Genomic DNA, 21,501 nt, shown 5'->3' on the forward strand with positions numbered 1-21,501 from the left:
GCTTATGTTAAAGAATACCTTAGAGTCAACTAGGGAGCGGCTCCAGAAACCCCGCAGAATTGTTAATCGCGCCGAGTGCCTATTGGCCCCGGTACGGCCTGGGTCAGACACCCGACACCCAATGACTATATTCAGAAATTTTTTTTTCATCTATACAGATTTAGAGATAGAGTAAAAGAGTTACTCACACCTTCTACAAGATCAAAGAGGATAATTTGGGAAGAAACTGATTATGTGTTAACTAGAAAGAATTGATTGGCATGATTCATGGGGTTTATATAACCACAAGTTACTGTTTTGGTAGAAAATTCTCGATTTCTTTAGTTCTCATACTTATAAGAAATTAGTCATAGAAACATGTTATGGATGGTTTATTTGTAAGAAATTAGCATCTTGTTCTTCACGAACATACAACTGATCGTGAAAAACATATCTCTATTATTGGAGGTTCAACATAGACCTTTTCTTGCCGGATTTTTTTTTCTAATTATATATTGTAATGGTTTTGAGAGATGGAAAAAAATTATTTTTTTGTAAATGGAATTTAAACAAAAAAATGAGGAACCTTGGATAGAGAAAAGAAGAAAGGAGAAGAAGAAAATAGATATAAAATGTGAAGAGATAAGGACAAGGGACTCAATCAAAAATAAAGAAGGATAAGACAATCAACGTAATTTAGGGAAGAAAAAATATGACATTTTAGTCAATGCATTGGAAGTATAAAAATAGCCGACTACGAAACATTATAGTTGCTTCTCGTTTCTCTTTTTTTGGAACCGAGTATCTCTAATATAAAGTAACTAAAAATGAGATAAAAATTTGATAATTTCTATTAATAGGTACTCAACTAGAGTACTCGACTCTCTCTACTTCTGAGTTATAGGTCTGAATTGCAGCTAGTATTGAGTTTCTGGTTATGATCATAGGTTCTGATATAAAAGTGATTGATTTATAAATTCTTTTATGATCTATGTTTATGATTTATTCTTAATTTCCTATGGTCAGATATAAAAAATTTATCAACAATCTCATCTCCTCCTTAACCCACGCCTTCTGATTGTGATGGATGTGAAAAGAAACCTGATTGGTTTCTAAGTGCTTACATGTTATTATCTCAACAAAAATCTTTTACCTTTTGTCTCCCGAGAAATCGATGGGATAAAGAATTTGCTAAATTGCAAACTGGATAATCGGATTTGATTAGATTTCGAGATTTTCGAGGGAAATTTCGATCTGGGATTTTGAAGTTGATTAATATTTAAGTTGGGTTCTTCTCAGGTCTAGTTTTTCTACAATTGGTGGATCATCATCATCTGTGAAAGGAGGGGAAGTTTATTTTGTTGATTGTTTACCTGTTTATGTTAAGGAATTGATTGTTGGTGGCTCCGCTGGTGCATCTGCAAAAACTGCTGTTGCACCTTTGGAAAGGATTATGATTCTCTTGCAGGGTGGTTTTCTTCGTCGGGACAGTGGGTGCTCGGAGTGGTGGCGGCGGTATTCCGGTGATTGCGGCGGTTCGCCGACGATAAAGGCAGCTTTCTGGTGACGGAAGCGGTTTTCCGGTGACGGCGGCACTTTTCCGGTGATAGCGGCGACGGTTCTTTTATTTTATTATAGTATTTGTAGGACCTTTTGGGTCTCTTTTCACGATCTTTAGGATCTTTTTGTCGGCCTTTAAGGTCTTTTTTCTCGATCTTTAATATCATTGTGTCTGTGTCTAGTCCAATTTCTTTCCCTTTATGAGGCACTTTGCATTTAAAGGCATGCAACTCTCATGAAGTTTTCAGAAGAGAGAAATAAGAATTATCGTCCATGTAAATCGTGATTTTATCACTTATGAATGGAAATGTTTCCCTTGGCTTAAAAAAAAAGATATAAAAAATTTATTGAACGGTTCTGATCTTACTTTCTTTTTTATTGATGAACATGGATCTAGAAGTCCTTGTTAATCGAGTTGCTCCCACTAAAGAAACCCACTCCACCATCCTCTTCAGAGTGTATATTCTTTAAAAATTGATACAAATATTTGTATAATTGTGATGATTATTAACAAACAAATAGTAATTATTGAAAAGAAAATATGTTATAGCATCATTGAAGAACAATTTTCTATCTAATTTTGAGTAATTTTTTTAAACAGATTGGTACTCGCTATGTGGCCTGCTCGGGAAAGCCCGTGGTGTTCAAGTGCCCATTTGAACAAGATAATTTCATCTTTGTCCAGCCTGAGTTGCTCGAAAAGTTTGATAGTTTCCTAAATTTCTTACTCTAAAATGCTCCAGAACCAAGGTACCCACAGGTAATCCGAGCCTGGCTCATTTTCCACCCTTGTTCGGTCCTAGTTAAAAAAAGAAATCCAATGTTGTTTTTTTTTTTTTTTTTTGAATCCAAGCAAAACATTTCATTTCATAAGTGATAAAAATCACAATTTACATGGATCATAATTCTTATTTCTCTCATCTGAAAACTTCATGAGAGTTACATACCTTTAATGCAAAGTACCTCATGAAGAGAAAGAAATTGGACTAGACACCGACTCGATAAAAAGACCCTAAAGGTCGAGAATGAAAAGACCCTAAAGGTCGTGAATGAAAAGACCCTAAAGGTCGACAAAAATACTGAACTAATATTAAAAGAACCACCTTAGCCATATCCGGAAACCGTCGTAGTCACCGGAAAACTGTTTCCATCACCGAAAAACCGCCACGATCGCAGGAAAAACCGCTAATTTTATTATACAACGAGAATACCCAGCCGATAGAGCCACCACCGCCCCTGACCACACAACCAAAAAACACCACCTTTCCTAGCCACCACATACCACACCTACGCCACAAACCGCCAAACAAACTCACCACCACCTTTAACCACAACCCCCATCGCCTCCACCACACCAGCACCATCACTAAAAACATCACCACGGAACCCTCCACCATACCACCATCACGAATCTCTATCTTCTACCTGTCACCGTCTATAAAGGAAGCGTCGCCCAACAATCGGAAATCGCTCAGCCTCAGAGAAAAATGTAGAATTTTTGTTTGATTTGGTTTTGAATACAACATTTTGAAGGTTAATCAAACCAGTGCTTGTTGATTTACTAAATTTACTGAGAATTTCACGAATAGATTAAGCAAAACTTTTCCCTAATGTAGTATAAGCAAGATAAAGAAGAAAATATCAAGTTTGATTTCTCTATTCGGAGTGAATTAGAAATAACCCAACCTGGGAACATGAAAAGGAATCCAAATGACTTGGAAAGTAGAATTTCTGGCTTCAATGTTTATTTTTCCCTGATCTGAGTCGTATTTCTAATGAAATTGAAACCTAGAAAGAATAGATAAAGCGATCAAAACTACTACATGGATCTATCTGTATTTACAGATCCAAGAGGTTCGGTACCTAAAACGGAAACCCTAAGAGGGATTCACCACGGATTAACTAGAAAAGAGAGACAGAGGGGAGAGAGAGGCTATGCAAGAAACCATTAAAGGTTCCAGCGAAGGGAAGACCCTTCGCCGAGGGAAATCGACTAGATCTGAAACGGTTCCCTCCTTTTTTTCTGTTGAAGGAGACTTCTTGTTATACTATTCTATATGGTCATTACATAGAGATTCCTGCATAAATTTTACAAAAAAAGGGAACTTATGAAGAAAGGGTCAATTTCGTAAAGCGAGAAATTTGTTGGTAGTAAGAGACAAGTCTCTTGTAAACTCAAGCAACATTCTCTTGAGCAGTCCTGGATTCCAGGTCCCCCAACTTTCTAAATACCTCTCTCTCTATCTCTTTCTTATAGCTTGGACTTTTCATTTGCTTTGTTTTCTTTTTTTTTTTGTTAAGTTGTTCGGATCACATTAATAAATCAAAATGTTATTACAGTACAAAGAAATTAAAAAGAAAGGGATTCTATTCCAAGATTCAGATTTATTCTTCTTCCTCGCTCGCTTCGCAAGCCTGTCTGCTGGCATATTAAATTTCCTGTTAATGTAATTAAATTTCACTCTATTAATCTTATTTATGGTTTCATGGATTTTCTTGATGTGTACTCGCGATTGCCAATGAACCTCATGCTTGGGATTCTGGATATGACTAATGATATTAATGTTATCACTTTCTATGATGATGTCTTTGTAATTATGTTCAGCCGCCCAGATTAGGCCGTTAAGGATAGCAATTGCTTCCCCTTCTTCACTATTTCTGCTCCTGGATATAGACGTATGTGCTTCTATGAAATTTGCCCCAGCATCATGAATAATTAAACTTATACCTGTCATTTCATTCACGTTAATAAAAGATGCATCTACATTGATTTTCAACCAAGAATTTTCTGGGGGATTCCATTTAGTTTGTATGGGTTTGATGTTTTTATTATTGGATAACATATTCTTAGGGAATTTATAGATCATTTTGATGATATGGGAGAGATCAGTTATTTCGTATTGAAAACAATGATCACATCTAGTTTTCCATATTATCCACAAAATCGTGGATAGAAGGTTCTGATAAGCCGCATCGCTAAATTGAGGGGTGTGTTCCCATGAAAAAATCCATTCTGATAAGTTCACTATATTCTCCGATATAATGTTAAAATGGAACCATATATTCTTAGCTAGAGGACAATGTAAGAGTGCATGTTCTATAGATTCAATCGCATTACAATTAGGACAAATAAGGTTGTTATTGATAAACTTCCCGATTCTCTCCCTAACTGGGAGGGCATTTGTACAGATCTTCCATATAAAGATTTGAATTCTAGGTACATTAGGGAGGTTCCAGATGAACTTCCAATTGGGGTTAGAATTTATGGGGGAATTCATACTCGTACAGAGGTAGTTATACATGGATTTAACTGTGAATTTACCCGATTTTGTTAGTCTCCATATCCTCTGATCTTCTCCTTCCGTACAGATAGGAATAGTTTTTATAAGATTTTGTGTCTGTTGATCAAAGATATTATTAAGAGTCATGTCATCCCAACTATTATTATTAATTAACTGTGCCACTTTCGTGATTTGGGTGTTACTAGTATTATTATGCGAAAGATTATTATCTGGGATCCAATTATCTGACCAAATATTAATTTGATTACCATTATGGACTTCCCAAGTCGTTAACTCTTCAATCTGATATAAATGTTTATTTATGGTCTTCCAAAGCCAAGAGTGATGGGCTTTTAAAGGACCTGGGGACTCAGCTCGAGGGAAATATTTGGCTTTCAGAAACCGGACCCACATTGCATTAGGTTCCGTTTTAAGTCTCCAGGCTAATTTACTGAGCATAGCTGTATTATCTAGCTCAGTACGATGAATACCCAAACCTCCCAAGGCTTTAGGAAGGCAGATGGACGACCACGATTTCGTACATATGCCTCTAGACTTACCCCACCAAAACGACTTTTGAATAGTCGTAATGCTTTTGCTGATGCCTTTAGGTATGGCAAAGCATTGCATTTGGTATCGGGGTACAGCGGCTGCTATTGTTGAAATAACAATAGTGCGCCCAGCTTGAGAAAGGAATGAAAATTTCCATTTCTCTAGTTTATTCTTAATTTGCTGGAGGAGATCCTGAAAAGCATTCCGCTTGTTAGCTCCGATAAAAAGATGCGCCCCTAAATATTTATCTGAAGGAGATGCATATTTGACTTTCAGAGAGCGCATTATCATACGCTTAAACTTCGGATGGGAGTTTTTAGAGTAGAAAATGTTAGATTTCTTATAATTAATCATTTGACCTGATGACTCGCAAAAATCCTTAAGAATGCTTTTGAGTATGTGAATGTTGTCTAAGGAGTTCTGACCGAAGATGATGCAATCATCAGCAAATAGAAGGTAGGAAATGGTCAGATCCGTATTGTTGGTAGGGAACCCCTTAAAAGTCCCTTGATCCTGATTAGCTACTAATAATCTACTCAGACCCTCCATAGCTAAGATAAATAGGAAAGGGGACAGGGGGTCACCTTGTCTAATACCTTTGGTCGGATAAAAAGTGCGCCCGGATGACCGTTAATAAATATTTAGGGCACGGGATCCAAAGCAAGCGGAAAACAAGATAAACAGGAAACGGACGACGTGCAATTTCTTCATTTTTTTTATCTTATTATTATTTATTTATTTTTATTAATTACTATGATTTACGTTAGTAATTACATCACATTGATACATCATCACGATGTAATAAACATGATAACCGCATAAGTTAAAGGAAAAATGACTATTTAGGGTAATATAAAACAAGATAAACACGTGCGATTATTTTTTTTATCTTAATTTTTTTATTTATTTAATTTTATTATAAACTACAATTTAAATTTGTCATTACATTATATTGGCACATCATCAAGATGTGATAAGCACGATAACTTCATAAGTTAAACTAGGAATGAAAGAGGTCTAAACTCCAACAACATACTAGAAACACATAAAATCCGACAAACAATTTACCAAATTTTTTCTTTTCATAAAATTAAATTGATAGTTTTTTATTAGACCCACATGCAATTATAAAGAGCCACTTGATTCTTGACACGTGCATTTTCATTCTCTGTTGGAGGCCATTTGAGTTTTGTACTAAAATAGGAGTCTAAGGCAATTAGTTACAATGTTGTTCTTTAACACAGAGAGGCAACTTCTCTGCCTAAAACCGTTTTTCAGATCTAGTCAATTTCCTCCGGCGAAGGGTTCTCCCTTCGCCGGAACTTTTATGTTTCCTGTTTTAGTTTCTTCCTCTCCTCTCTTTCTCTCTTTTTCAGTTCCTCTCCTCTCTTTCTCTCTTTTGCAGTTTAAAGATTTACCAATCTCATCTCCTCCTTTAACCCACACCTTCTGTTTGTGATGGATGTGAAAGGAAACCTAATTGGTTTCTAAGGGCTTACATGTTATTATCTCAACAAACATCTTTTATTCATCATGATTCTTTTCTTCACCTTTTATCTTTAGACTATATTGGAAAAGAACAGAAGAGAAGGAAGACTCCCCTTCCATCTAACCGTTTCCTCAACAAAATCTCTTTGGATTGAAGAAGAACAGGAAGAAGAAGAAGAAGGGCTGGTCCTTTTTATTATCTATCAAGAAGGGCTGGTCCTTTTTCCTTATTATTATTGTTTGTTCTTAACTTTAACATTATGTAGTTCCTCCAAGTTTATATTTATGTATCTGTAATGGTGTAGTTCCTCCATGTTTATTTTATTTTATGAAGAAGAAGAAGAGAAAAAGAAGAAGAAGAATAGGAAGAAGAAGAAGAAGAAGAAGAAGAAGAAGAAAGGAAGAAGAAGAACCAGTAGATGCCAAGCCAAACCCATCAGTGGTAATGTGATTTCTATGGTGGTGAGATGGCGACGATTTTCCGGTGACGGAAGTGGTTTTCTGGCGGCAGCGGCGATTTTCCGGAGACGGCGACGGTTTTTCGGCAAGAAGGCGATGGTTCTTTTATTTATTTTTCTGTAATATTTTGTCGACCTTTAGGGTCTTTTCATTCACGATCTTTAGGATCTTTCGTCGGCCTTTAGTGAAGGATTTATCCGTTCGGTCTGAAGGAGATGTCCTTCCGAAGGAGTGTCCTTCGACCAAGGTGGCAATGCGATCAATTTGTCAGTTAGGATAACGATGACCACACGTAAAGATCATCCAGTCCGGTCCAATTAGGGGTCGTAATGCTTTGCTAGAAGCCAACTACGATCGTCGGATCAAGGAGTTGATTCGAGGCTAACATAGACCGGATCCTACAACGGGTTACACATAAGAGTGGTAACTTGATCGGAGAGATTTGACTAGACGGGAACTGGCCAAAGTTGGATGGGATTCAACTGGAAAGGCCGAAAGGGTCCGAATGGAGATTCGGGACAAGATAGAGGAAGGCTCTTTGGGCCGGCCATGAGATGGCCGACCAGAGTAAGTGGGCCGGCCATATAAGGCCCATAGTGAGCTGCCCTGGCCGGCCACACTTAAGGGGATTATCAAAATACCCCAAAAAGGGTATTTTGGTAATTATCTTTTCTGTGACCCAGAAAATAGAAAACCTAATCTGAATGAGATTCTAATTAGGGTTTGTCTATATATTGGGTCAGTTGAGAACAGAAAAGGTGTGGATTTTTCTCTAAGGAAAATTATACAGCTCTCTCTCTCTCTGAATATACAGCTATTGGAGAGAGAGGAATATAGAGAGAAAGTTCCCATTCTATCAATCTAGTCAAGAAGAAGAGTTCTTCTCAACCTTCTACTAAGTCCTAGCAGTCTGAAAAGAAGGGAGATCAAGTCTATTCACTCGGTGTCTCAAGTAGAGGAGCTACAGTTGGAGCTCTCGATCTTTGCATGCGATTGGAATGGTTCGAGGGAAAAACGCGTTAAGGTATTTATCCCTCTCTAGTTCATTGATTAGTTTATGCATATAGTTCCTGGGCAATCTAGTGTTAAACATGAGATGTTTGAGATTCCGCTTACAACACTAGGTAGTGTATAGGATACACAAAACCCTACAGTGGCATCACGAGCCGGTTGCATGAAACTATCTCTGACTAGTCGAATTAGATTCGAGCTTGATTGATTAGATGATTTTATGTTTAAATTGGGATTTAGACATGAAATTGATTAGTTTGAATTAGATTTAGACTTAATCGGATAGAAAATTGAAAGAGTTTCAATGGAAATCTTTAAAATTTGGTGTTTTTGAAAAGAGTTTTCAAAATAAAATTTTAAAGTGGATGGTTTTTTGAAAAAGAGTTTTCAAATTGCTGAGTTTTGGATGAAGAATCATCAAAAACAGCAGCAAAAAGTTGGGATTTTTTCGAAATTTGGAAGAAAACATGGTGCTGTCCAGAGACCGGACTGACCAGGACGCGTCCCAGTCCTTCCCGGACTGGGAATCCGAGAGCGTCTCGGATTAGGACGCGTCCGAGCTTCTCGGACAGGAAGACGCGTCCGAGAGCGTCTCGGACTGGGAGTCCGAGAGCGTCTCGGACAGGGATCCCGAAGGATCCGCGTCCAGCACCTGAGGTCGCGTCTTCCAGACGCGACCACGGAGACAAGTCCGGACGCGTCTCGGATTGAGAATCCGGACGCGACCAGGACAGAACCTTCCAGAACGCGTCTGGGACGCGTCTGGTGAGACCAGAAGCTGTCTCGGACTGGGAGTCCGAGAAGCTCGGACTTGGGCAGAGCGTCTAGGACGCGTCTGCAAGGTCAGGAAGCGTCTGGCCTAGGGCCAGGACGCGACCACCCGAGGGGCTTGGCACGGTCTGGAACGTGCCAATCCGGGTCCGACCTTGGTTCGGACCTTGACCGAGACTTGACTAGGTCTAGTCAAAGGGTCCCTTGACCAAGTTTGACTTAAGTCTTTGGAGTTAGACTCGGGTCTTTTGGACCTTGACTTAAGTGGGAGGGTTCGGTTTTCTTCTTCCGACTTTGACCATAATTTTTCCGAAAGTGACCCGGGCCCACCAAAGCCCGAATCGGAGTTTTTCCAAAACGATTTCAAAATCTTTTAGGATAAAACCAGAACGAGCCATTAGTCAGAATTATGAGATAATTAGACTTAAGGCACGTTAGACATAGAGATGTCGGTAGTACCTCCCGAAAAGCTATCTAGAACATAGCAAACCTAGATTCGACCTAAGTAAGCGAATCTCATACATACTTGGGTGTTTTATGAATGTCATATTATTATGTGTGTATGGATGTGAATGCGGGTTCTAGTATGGCCATAGAATTGTTCTATCTTGTTTTTAAGCACGGATGGGTGCCCGTTGTAATTAATTTAATTTCAAGTTTTATACGATCTGCGAATCGTTGAGTCTTGTAATTAGAGTTTAAGGGTACAATTGAGTCCATCGAAGAGCCAAAGGATGAGATCGTGGTTCGAGTGGGAGAATTCAATGGATGTTCGAGGATGGAGATCCAGGCGAACGGAGGCTAAACAAGCAAAGAACCTGAGAAGATTAGATCTTTTTAGGTTAGGGGCCATACTAGGATCATATCTGCTTGATTTATTTTCTCGCGCGCATTTACTTATTTACGTTTTGTGTGGTGTATGATTATGTTAGAGTTCACAGTAATGCATGCAAACAAAAACGTAAGAGTCCCCAAAAAGAATTTTGAGTAATGCCTACCCAGATTAAGACACCTGTTGCGCCCTTGTTCATCGATGGTGGGTCATGCCAAAGCAGGGTGCCATCTTTTACCTCGGGACAATACGGGTAGACCTATGAAGAGGTCTACATGTCTAAATGGTTATTCTCAAACGAGTCAGCAAAAGAGTTTTGGATTTCGAGGCAAAAGGATGAATTTAACACATAAAGTGTTATTCATCAACCAAGAGTCATATGAGATATGATCAGTAAGGAGTTACTCACCCAGGAGGGTGAAGTTAAGGGCAGTGCCAAAGTACGCTTAGCTTCACAGGAATGGGGTCTTGGAATCGTATTATTCATAGGGGGACGTTTTTCATTGAATAATATGGCAAAAAGTGTTTTTGCGTAAACATTGAATGTAGTACTTAGCAAAATCCTTATTTTGTTTCTGTAGAGTAGAGATGGCAAATAGGATTAGTTCACGTTTAGATAGAGATCTATACGACTTTCTAGATTGGGAGGAAGATCAGAGAAGAGTTCTCGATGCTTCAAAGAAAGAAAGCGTAATAGAGCTACCAGAAAGGGAAGTGGAAGTCGGTGCCTATGTTATAGAGGTCAATTTGGCAGATATGGCTGACTCTCCCTCATGGGTATATGATACCGGATGTGGAGCTCATATAATTTCAGAATTAGATGAGCTCAAGGAGGTCAGGTATCTGACAAAGAGCGAGATGGTTCTACGAGTTGCAAACAAGGCAAGAGTTGCTGCTGTGGCTGTAGGAACTTTCGAGCTCAGTTTAGAGACTGGGTTGATATTAGTGCTACGTAATTGCTATTACGTACCGACTATATCGAGGAACATCATCTCTGCGTCGGTGTTAGACAAGGAGGGATATCACGCTATAATAAAGGACAAAAGTTGTTCTTTATACAAGGGTGAGATGTTCTACACCAGTGCTAAGCTGCGTAATGGTCTTTATGTTGTGAACATAGAAGACGAAATCCTGAACATAGACACGAAACGGCTTCGTACTCATGATTCTAACCAAAGCTATCTCTGGCATTGTCGTTTGGGTCACATTAACATGAAACGCATGCAGAAGCTTCATGCAGATGGACTTCTGGGATCGTGTGATTTGGAATCGTACGATACATGTGAGCCATGCTTAGTGGGCAAGATGACAAGATCGTCCTTCAAGGGGAAAGGAGATCGGGTGAGTGAACCCTTAGGACTGATACATACGGATGTATGCGGACCTATGAGTACACTCGCGAGAGGTAACTATGGCTACTTCATAACGTTCACTGATGACTTCACTAGATATGGTTACGTGTATCTAATGAGGCATAAGTCGGAATCGTTTGAAGTGTTCAAACAATTCCAGAATGAAGTAGAGAATCAGCTTGGCAAGAAAATAAAAGCCATTCGATCGGATCGAGGTAGTGAGTATTTGAGTCAAGAGTTTGAGGATCATCTTCGGAGTTGTGGAATAGTTTCACAACTCACTCCTCCAGGAACACCGCAGATGAACGGTGTGTCCGAGAGGAGGAATCGAACATTGATGGACATGGTTCGATTGATGATGAACTTAGCCGATCTTCCTAACACTTTCTGGGGGTACGCTCTAGAAACGGCTGCTTTCACACTTAACCGAGCTCCGTCAAAAGCTGTAGAAAAGACGCCACATGAGATGTGGACTGGAAAGGTTCCAAAGTTGTCTTTTCTCAAAGTCTGGGGTTGCGATGTTTATGTAAAGCGTTTACAAGGAGATAAACTAGCACCAAGATCAGACAAGTGTCTCTTCGTCGGTTATCCGAAAGAGACAAAGGGGTATTACTTCTACAACCCGTCAGAGAACAAAGTGTTTGTTGCTCGTGATGGTGTCTTCCTTGAAAAGGAGTTCCTTTCCAAGAAGACAAGTGGGAGAAATATAGAGATCGAAGAGGTTCGATCTGAGCAACAAACTGGCACCGTTGTACCGATGTCAGAAGTCGCGATTCCTAACTATTATGAGCCGATAGAAGAGGAAAGAGGGGATGAGATGGTAGATCTCGGAGATCCTCCCGCGCAGAGCGAATGTGATTCGCAGGAGAACCCTCAAGGAGTTGAGAGTGTCTCACCTGTTGTTCAAGCCCCGCGTAGGTCCGCAAGGCTGATTGAGTTGTCTCAACGACAAGAGTTGTTGTTGGTAGAGGATAACGAACCCAGCACCTACGAAGAAGCTATGACGAGCCCAGACTCCGAAAAATGGCTGGGAGCCATGAAATCCGAAATGGAATCCATGTCTGAGAATCAAGTTTGGAACTTGGTTGATTTGCCCGATGGGGTAAAACCCATAGGATGCAAATGGATTTTCAAGATGAAAACAGACAAGGATGGAAACGTGAGCGTTTTCAAAGCTAGACTGGTGGCAAAAGGTTACAGACAAGTCCAGGGTATAGACTACGAAGAAACATTTTCCCCTGTCGCGATGCTTAAGTCCATTAGGATTATTCTAGCAATTGCAGCTCATTACGATTATGAGATTTGGCAAATGGATGTCAAAACCGCCTTCCTGAACGGTAAACTGGAAGAGGATGTGTACATGACACAGCCTGAGGGTTTTGAGGATTCCGGGAATGCTGGAAAGGTTTGCAAGCTTCAAAGGTCCATCTACGGGTTGAAGCAAGCAAGTCGGAGCTGGAATCTTCTATTCGACGAGAAAATCAAAGAGTTTGGTTTTCTGAAGAATGAAGAGGAATCTTGTGTATACAAGAAGGTTAGTGGGAGCAACCTAGTTTTCTTGGTCCTGTATGTGGATGACATACTGATCGTTGGAAATGACGTTCCTATGCTTGACTCCGTGAAAGAGTGGCTTAGGAAGTGTTTTTCAATGAAAGACCTAGGAGATGCAGAATATATATTGGGCATCAAGATCTATAGAGATAGATCGAGGAGGATGATTGGACTCAGTCAAGAGACTTATATAGATAAGGTTCTTGGGAGGTTCAAGATGGAAGACTCTAAGAGAGGATTCCTACCCATGACACATGGTACGACGCTTAACAAGACTCAGTGTCCCCGAGATCCTGATGAGCTAGCACACATGAAGAAGGTGCCTTATGCTTCGGCAATAGGATCTATCATGTACGCCATGGTCTGCACTCGCCCAGACGTCTCATATGCTTTGAGTATGTGTAGTCGTTACCAATCTAATCCAGGGGAGAAACACTGGACCGCAGCCAAAAATATCCTGAAGTACTTGAGAAGGACTAAGGATCACTTCTTGGTGTATGGCGGGAAAGACGAACTAATCGTGGAAGGCCATGTGGATGCGAGCTTCCAAACGGACAGAGATGATTTCCGATCGCAGTCGGGTTATGTCTTTTGTCTAAACGGAGGAACAGTAAGCTGGAAGAGCTCAAAGCAGACTACTGTAGCAGACTCTACCACAGAAGCAGAATACCTTGTCGCTTCGGAAGCAGCGAAGGAAGGAGTTTGGATAAAGAAGTTTATCTCCGAACTTGGTGTAGTTCCTAACATAGAAAATGGGGTTACTCTATATTGTGACAACAATGGAGCAATCGCCCAGGCTAAGGAACCCAGGGCACACCAGAAATCCAAACATATCCTAAGGAAGTACCACGTGATTAGGGAAATCACTGAGCGAAAGGATGTGGTCATTTGCAAAGTCGATACGGACGACAACGTTGCCGATCCGTTAACTAAACCACTGCCTCAGCCCAAGTATGAGAGTCATAGAAGGGGCATAGGTATAAAGCGCATCGATGAATGGCTTTAGGTTTTAATTGGATTAATGAAAAGGGGTTTTCATGTAATCAATTAGCTACATTCAATAAAAAGAAATAAAGTGGTTATTTCTGTCGTTAAATAATGGTTTAGTGTTTAATGACGGTCCAAAAATAATGAGGAATTCCAGGTGGGTTTATCAGATACGTGATCTGGTAAGATACGTGATCTGGTAAATGGAACCCCACTAAGTGAACGTGGAATAGATTCATTATTGAGTCCCTAGTCCAGGTTATTGCATGGACAACAATGACTTAAGAAGACTAGCATGGGAATTGACTGATAGCGCAGTTCCATGGGCTATAGGAATATGGTATTTAAGTCAATTACATGGATGTAGATTGGGGAATCTACATTGGATTAACCCAAAGATGAGAGTTTTTTCAAGAAGTTGAAAAAGGCGTCACAAACTCTCATAGGCAAGATTGGAGAGATTCCGTAAACATGAGTGCTCCACTCATCTTATGTAAGGAATGTCGAACTTTGGTACTGTCAAACGCCGCGCCGTAAAAGGAGGTTATAAAGGCAGCATACTGGGGGAGACAGGATAGACATGAAGTTAAGTGGGAGTACAAGACTGGATGATGTCCTCCTATTAAGTTAGGAATAAGTATCTCCGGGCCACTTGAGGAGAAGCAACTGTGAAATGTGTGGCCGCACTCAAATGGATTAAGAGTTAAGCATTTGAATTGACAGTTGTTCTCTGGATCAAGAAAGTCTGAACGGTGTGACGTATCAGATGGGATACTAAGCGACATGGGAATCGAGCATTGCACTTGTTCTAAGTACAAGTGGGAGACTGAAGGATTTATCCGTTCGGTCTGAAGGAGATGTCCTTCCGAAGGAGTGTCCTTCGACCAAGGTGGCAATGCGATCAATTTTTCAGTTAGGATAACGATGACCACACGTAAAGATCATCCAGTCCGGTCCAATTAGGGGTCGTAATGCTTTGCTAGAAGCCAACTACGATCGTCGGATCAAGGAGTTGATTCGAGGCTAACATAGACCGGATCCTACAACGGGTTACACATAAGAGTGGTAACTTGATTGGAGAGATTTGACTAGACGGGAACTGGCCAAAGTTGGATGGGATTCAACTGGAAAGGCCGAAAGGGTCCGAATGGAGATTCGGGACAAGATAGAGGAAGGCTCTTTGGGCCGGCCATGAGATGGCCGACCAGAGTAAGTGGGCCGGCCATATAAGGCCCATAGTGGGCTGCCCTGGCCGACCACACTTAAGGGGATTATCAAAATACCCCAAAAAGGGTATTTTGGTAATTATCTTTTCTGTGACCCAGAAAATATAAAACCTAATCTGAATGAGATTCTAATTAGGGTTTGTCTATATATTGGGTCAGTTGAGAACAGAAAAGGTGTGGATTTTTCTCTAAGGAAAATTATACAGCTCTCTCTCTCTCTGAATATACAGCTATTGGAGAGAGAGGAATATAGAGAGAAAGTTCCCATTCTATCAATCTAGTCAAGAAGAAGAGTTCTTCTCAACCTTCTACTAAGTCCTAGCAGTCTGAAAAGAAGGGAGATCAAGTCTATTCACTCGGTGTCTCAAGTAGAGGAGCTACAGTTGGAGCTCTCGATCTTTGCATGCGATTGGAATGGTTCGAGGGAAAAACGCGTTAAGGTATTTATCCCTCTCTAGTTCATTGATTAGTTTATGCATGACGTTTCTGGGCAATCTAGTGTTAAACATGAGATGTTTGAGATTCCGCTTACAACACTAGTTAGTGTATAGGATACACAAAACCCTACATTTAGGGTCTTTTGTTTTGAGTCAGTGTCTAGTCTCATTTCTTTCTCTTCATGAGGCACTTTGCATTTAAATGTATGTAACTCTCATGAAGTTTTCAGAGGAGAGAAATAAATGATGTATCATCCATGTAAACAATGTGATTTTATCACTTATTAATGGAAATGGTTCCCTTGGCTTCAAAAAAAACAATGTTGTTCTTTTTTTTTTTTTTTGTTGGAAGAACAATGTTGTTGAATCTAGGTTCTTTTTTTTATTGAACTATTGTTGAATAGCTCAACAAAAAAAAAAAAAAAAACTATTGTTGAATCTAGGTTGATGAGTTAAAATTGCAACCCATTATAACTTGCCAAATACATCTCTCACATGATATTGAGTCATATTCTCTATACTTACTATATATGTCATATTAGAGGGAAAAATAATACGGAGCATACATGCTTATCTTTTTTGGACATAAACATAATATGTGGGTTGATGTCAAATTTTGTCTGTCATCAGTCAGAATGACGAGATTGTAACATTTAATTTTGTTTTTGTTCCTTTCAGTCAAGTGACGAAACTTACAAGAAACTCAGAAACTTCTCTGACAATCAATACAGACAGATTGTCCTCAAAGTTAAAATATCGAGTATTAAGTGACCGTAGAGTTCGTACCTCTTTCGAGGCATGTTGATTATCTTCTATAGCTTCTTTAACCGACTGTAGAGAGGCAGTGATGATTAGACACTTGAGATCCACCGTGCTGGATTGAAACTGCTATTTCATGGTTATAAGATATTAAGATTCTTCTTCAGGATTATCCCGCATGTTAGATATTTAGGAGTTAATTACCTTATTCAAAGATACTTAATATATTATGTTTCCTAATTTGTAGATTCTTTAGGGGATGTTTCCTCCTTGGAAGACTCTTGAAACCTAAATTTATCAAATACCTAAGATTTTTGCCGACTCAGATCTTTGATAGGATTTCGGGATTAAGTTGGTAAGCATTAGACACGCTTCTAACCCCCCCCCCCCCCCCCCCCACCTTATTTTGGCATTGAGGTATCGGCTCCACTTACGTAGATCTCCTAGTCTTTTCTTAAATCTCGGAACATACCTGGTAGTATTTGAGTCACGACAGGACTGAGGTGCTTAAGATAATTGTACCGACCTCTAGTTCTGAGCTTTCGGTTTTTTCTTGACTCATTGATCTTAGCTAACTGATGACAAATTTTTAAATCATCAGTATGTGTAAAACAAATGTGTCGAGGTAAAACTGTAACCCGTTATAACTCGCGAAATATGTCTCTTATATGACATTCAAGTCATATTCTTCGTACCCAATATATGTCACAAAAAAAAAAAGAAAAACTGAGCTCACATGTCAATCTACGTTCGTCGTGATATTTGGAATTTGATACATCATAGATGTGATAAACTCAATAACCGCCCACTCAAACACTAACAAGACCGGCCTATAGCCCAACAACATTATTTATACCCTCATAATCACAATTCAAATAACCAAAGATTTCACTTTTTCTGGGATTCGAACCTGGGACCTCCAGGGCTTTCTGGAGTTTATGTCAACACCTTGGAACCACACTTGGGTTACCAACTGTTGACGCAAAAATACTATATGGTGCGTGTAACAACATAGACATCTCTTTGCATGTGAAACCATTGTCAAGTTGATATAAAACTACAAATTTAACATTCTTTTTCCAAAACTCCAAAAGAAAGATTTGGTGCTCGAAAACTTAAATTAGTCGAGAAGATTTTACTAATATAAGTTTCCCTATTTTGTTCTCTCGATACAAAAAACGTTTCTAACACGACATATATTTCTAACTAGTATTATAAGATTTTTTTTTTCACATAAAGTTCATTCCTCCCAAATTTTAGTTAGAACAGTACTCTACCCCCTTAACAAAAAAAAAGAACAGTACTCTACCCTAGTAATACTTGTTTGTTGTCTCCATCTAACTTGTAATCTTGGAGTTGGGTTTGTTACCCCACCCTCTGTACCAGACGAAATTGGAATCCAAAGAAGAAAATTATGGGCTACCTCCTGGGAGTTGGGTAACTTGGATTGCAAGTTACAACCATCCAAAAGAATATTCCCACTACAATTACACCATTAATCCAAAGGCTCCAAAATGGTCAATAATGTACTTGACTCTTTTGACTAAAGAGTGGGGTATAAACAAAGACTAGTTCTAGTGGGAGAACATTCACATTACCAACCTCTACTTTTCATCTTTCAACAAAAATTAAGAACCCTCTACTTTCCATAGTATAGTTTGCAATCCGACTTATCTAATTGAGTATATATTAGGGGCTTTCTTGTCCGTAAATGACCTGACAGAACACAACTACGTTGAAAGATCTATTGAGCCATTTGCATTACTCTTTTATCGAACCATGTCTAAATGGACATGATGAAACTCAATTTGCATTTACGTACCCCACGAGTATGAAAAAGAACAATTTATGGATCACTTTTATTCAATTTCACAAAAAAGAAAAAAAAATAGTCTTCTAAGTGTTACTATAATAGATATAATAAAAATAAATAAAAATGGAAGAAATTAAGAAGAGGTGAATTATACCTAGTTTGGGTAGTTTATGTTTTTAGCTTATTTTGTGGAGAAAAGGAAGGTTAAAGAAAAAGCTTTAGAAAAATTCCTGACTATCACTACCAGAGAAGAAAGTAAAAACAAAGAGAGAGAAGAAGAGACATGGATTTAGGGCTAAAAGTTATTCATTTATTTCTAACGGTTCATTCTCTCTTCCTACTACTCTTCTACCTGAACATATCTGCATAATAAGAACCTTCTTCTCTCACTCAGTATACCCACCACCCCCTTCAAGTAACTAGTACAAACTACACACCACCTACCTTCTTCTTCTTTTCACTCACACAGTCACACAGTAGAGAGAGAGAGAGAAAGATAGTGGGTAGAGAGAGAAAGAGAGAAAAGTGGTTAGAGAGAAAAAAGTTAGAGAGAGAAAGAAGAAGAAGCAATTGTACAGACTAAAGTTACTACTACTAGTCTACTACTACATATTAATGAAATTAAGAAACTACCAACCTAAATATTTAGATAAATTAGCAACTACTTCTTCCTTTTTAGTTTTTCACATCTTTGATTTCTTCTTCTTCTTTACTGCTTCAATGGGATCCACTCATAACGCCCTTCTAATGGAATATCCTTCACGATATCATAATTATACCTGAACAAAAAGAAATTTCAATTTGGGAGGAAGTTAACCTAATCAAACTCAACTTCAACCTACTTATTAAACACTCAAAAGTTAGAAAGTTTTTTCAATTTTTGTTAAAAACTTACTTTTCTTCAAAGCGTTTTTGTTCATCTTTCTCAAACTCTGAGAAAAAATCATCAAGCTCTGATTCTGTTGGCATCTGTTCTGATGTTGTTTTTCGGTAGTATTCCTCTGATTCCATCACCACCGTTGATTCCAGTTTCTTCAATTCCTTGTTACTAACAAGATCACTGTGAATTTGACAGAGGAAATTAAGAGAGAGAGAAGAAAATTTGAGTGTGAGAAAATGAACGGAAATGAAATAATTATATGGCTTTATCTCTCTCTCTCTAACTTTCTCTCTCTAGAATTTGAATTAAACGTTAAGAAACTAACCTTTTTATGCGGTTGAAGAAATATCTTGAGCTAAATTCAAATTTCAAACCCTCACGGCCCTAAGAGAAAACAAAATTGGTATTTAAAGAGCAATTAAAGTAGGACAAACGGAAATTTCATGAAATTAAATTGAACTATAATTTAATTCAATTTGAATTCCGAATCTTCTTTACCTCAAGATCTTCTAAAGATCTCATCAAATTTCCACTAACAAAATCACATGATCCGTTACTTGAGCATCTACCTGACGACGAAATAACACCAGAATTATCTGGTGATGTCGCCGGTGAATTCAGCATCTCCGGCGTGATTATTAACCGTTGATTCTTCTGATTCTTCTGAACTTGATGATTAAATGAAGATGAAAACTCCAATTCTGATTCTTTTGAGTAAATCTTACTTCTCTTTGCTTCAGTTGAAGCAGATTCTTCCATTGATAAGGTTCGAGCTCTTGTCTTCTTTCCTCCCTGAGGACCTAATTCCGCCATTACTGAAACTTCTCTAATTACTTTACTTTTCCTAGTATATTTCCCCATCTCTGTTCAATCAGATATCTTTCTTAGTTTCTCTCACTAGAATTCTTCTGATTTTAGAGAGAGAAAGTAAAGGAAAATGATTCTGAACGATTCATTCAACTAAACGGTTAAGATTAAATTTTAAATGTTAGTAATTTTCATGGTTAACGGTGACGTTAAAACGGAACGGATTTCTGGTGCGGTCAATGTAACGGCGTTAGATAATTTGGGTATTCATATAGATGAGGCCGATTTATTGGCGAATGATAGAATGACACGCCGAATTTTTGTACGATTATAGTAACGGAATTTTGGATTGACCGGGAATAGGAGGTAAAATAGAGGGATGATGACCGAGCTAGTAGGTTGCAAAAGGAATATTGACCAAATCGTGAAGTTAGTTGGGTTCCTGACCGTAGAGTCTGTTTGTTGAGGAACATAGCTCAACTGTAATAATTTCATTAGGAAGGAGAAATTACGAAATTATGTTCTATTTAGCTGATTATTACGAAAATAACCCTTTTCTTCTTTTGAACGTTGGTGTATTTCATTTTCACGTAACGAAGTATCGTAAGAATTACCTTATGAATTCGTCCGGGTGAAAAAGACTAATACCTATATAAAAAAAAACATTCTTATGTAAAAATGTGTCTAAGAATTACCTTATGAATTTTTCGATCATTTATATATAATTTATGTTCAAACACGAATACACGATAAGTTATTTGACAACTTACAATAGTTTTTAAGACAGTTATCATGGTTCTGATTAAGTTAAAAGTTTAGATGCGATGTACTTATCATGTCTATAGGGTTGTTGGATCGAAAGACTATAGTGGGATTTCAAAATAATAACTTCTACAATAGTCACATGGAACCTGTTTGGGTCACTTTTTTACTCGCCGTTTTAAAATAAGACAAAGAGCATTTTTATCTTTTCATACCTCTAATGGTTGTGTGAAAATACTATAATACCTTTAGTCTTAATCGACAAAGGCGTTGTACAAGGGACTAAGGGAGTGAGATAGACATGTCTTTTATGGCCTTATAGGAGAGAAATATTGATAAATTCCCTGTGTCTATCAAATGCTAACAAAATGAAAGAGTTTATAGTCTTTCCTTATATTACATATCCAAGCCATTTATAGTTCCTACTTCAAACTAGCCTCATAATTCCACAAGTAAAAAATTCAATAAATTCCAAATTTGTTTTCCCTAAAGGAATAACAATAAAATTGGATTGTAGTACAAAATAGAAATTTGTGGTAAATGATAGCTTACCACAAAGATGAATAGCTTAGAAATTACAAGACATGTAATAAAGATGAATAGCTTAGAAATTCCTAAATATATTGGAATAGTAGTAAACCGACCAGATAGTAGTAGGACCCATTATTCCTTCCTCATGGAAATGGTAAAGATGGCCAAGAAGGTATTAGTTTCACCCTATATAATAATAAAAACGTGTTACTTCGGTTTGACTTAAAGTTTTTCAACAAAAAAGAGTTTGACTTAAAGTTATGAAGCAAAAGGGGAATGGCTAGCAAGGAAGAAACTCCATATGGATAATATAGTCTTTGCATTTTCCTCTGAGAATTGGTTTTAAATTTTGACACAAGCAACTTATCCTAAAAATTTATTTCATATAATTTGTATACACTATAATGAGACACGTGAATAACGTGATATGCTATAGGTAATCTATTACATGAAATAGGATGGT

At 38.4% G+C, this 21,501-nt stretch overlaps 1 protein-coding gene across 1 annotated transcript; it reads right to left on the minus strand.

Moving 5' to 3' along the window:
• Positions 1 to 18,346: 18,346 nt before the first annotated feature.
• On the minus strand, positions 18,347 to 19,908 carry LOC147545035 (uncharacterized). Its single transcript, XM_086637874.1, has 4 exons — positions 19,437 to 19,908; positions 19,264 to 19,322; positions 18,954 to 19,118; positions 18,347 to 18,837 (listed from the first exon to the last, which is right to left on the minus strand). Exons 1-4 carry the CDS (start codon positions 19,797 to 19,799, stop codon positions 18,768 to 18,770), a joined length of 657 nt encoding a protein of 218 aa, XP_086494000.1. The 5' UTR covers positions 19,800 to 19,908; the 3' UTR covers positions 18,347 to 18,767.
• Between the last annotated feature and the right edge of the window lie 1,593 nt (positions 19,909 to 21,501).

Source organism: Eschscholzia californica, unplaced genomic scaffold (genome assembly GCF_041429995.1).
Source record: "Eschscholzia californica isolate CP2 unplaced genomic scaffold, dmEscCali1.0.p SCAF_4, whole genome shotgun sequence".
NCBI classification, from domain to species: Eukaryota; Viridiplantae; Streptophyta; class Magnoliopsida; order Ranunculales; family Papaveraceae; genus Eschscholzia; species Eschscholzia californica.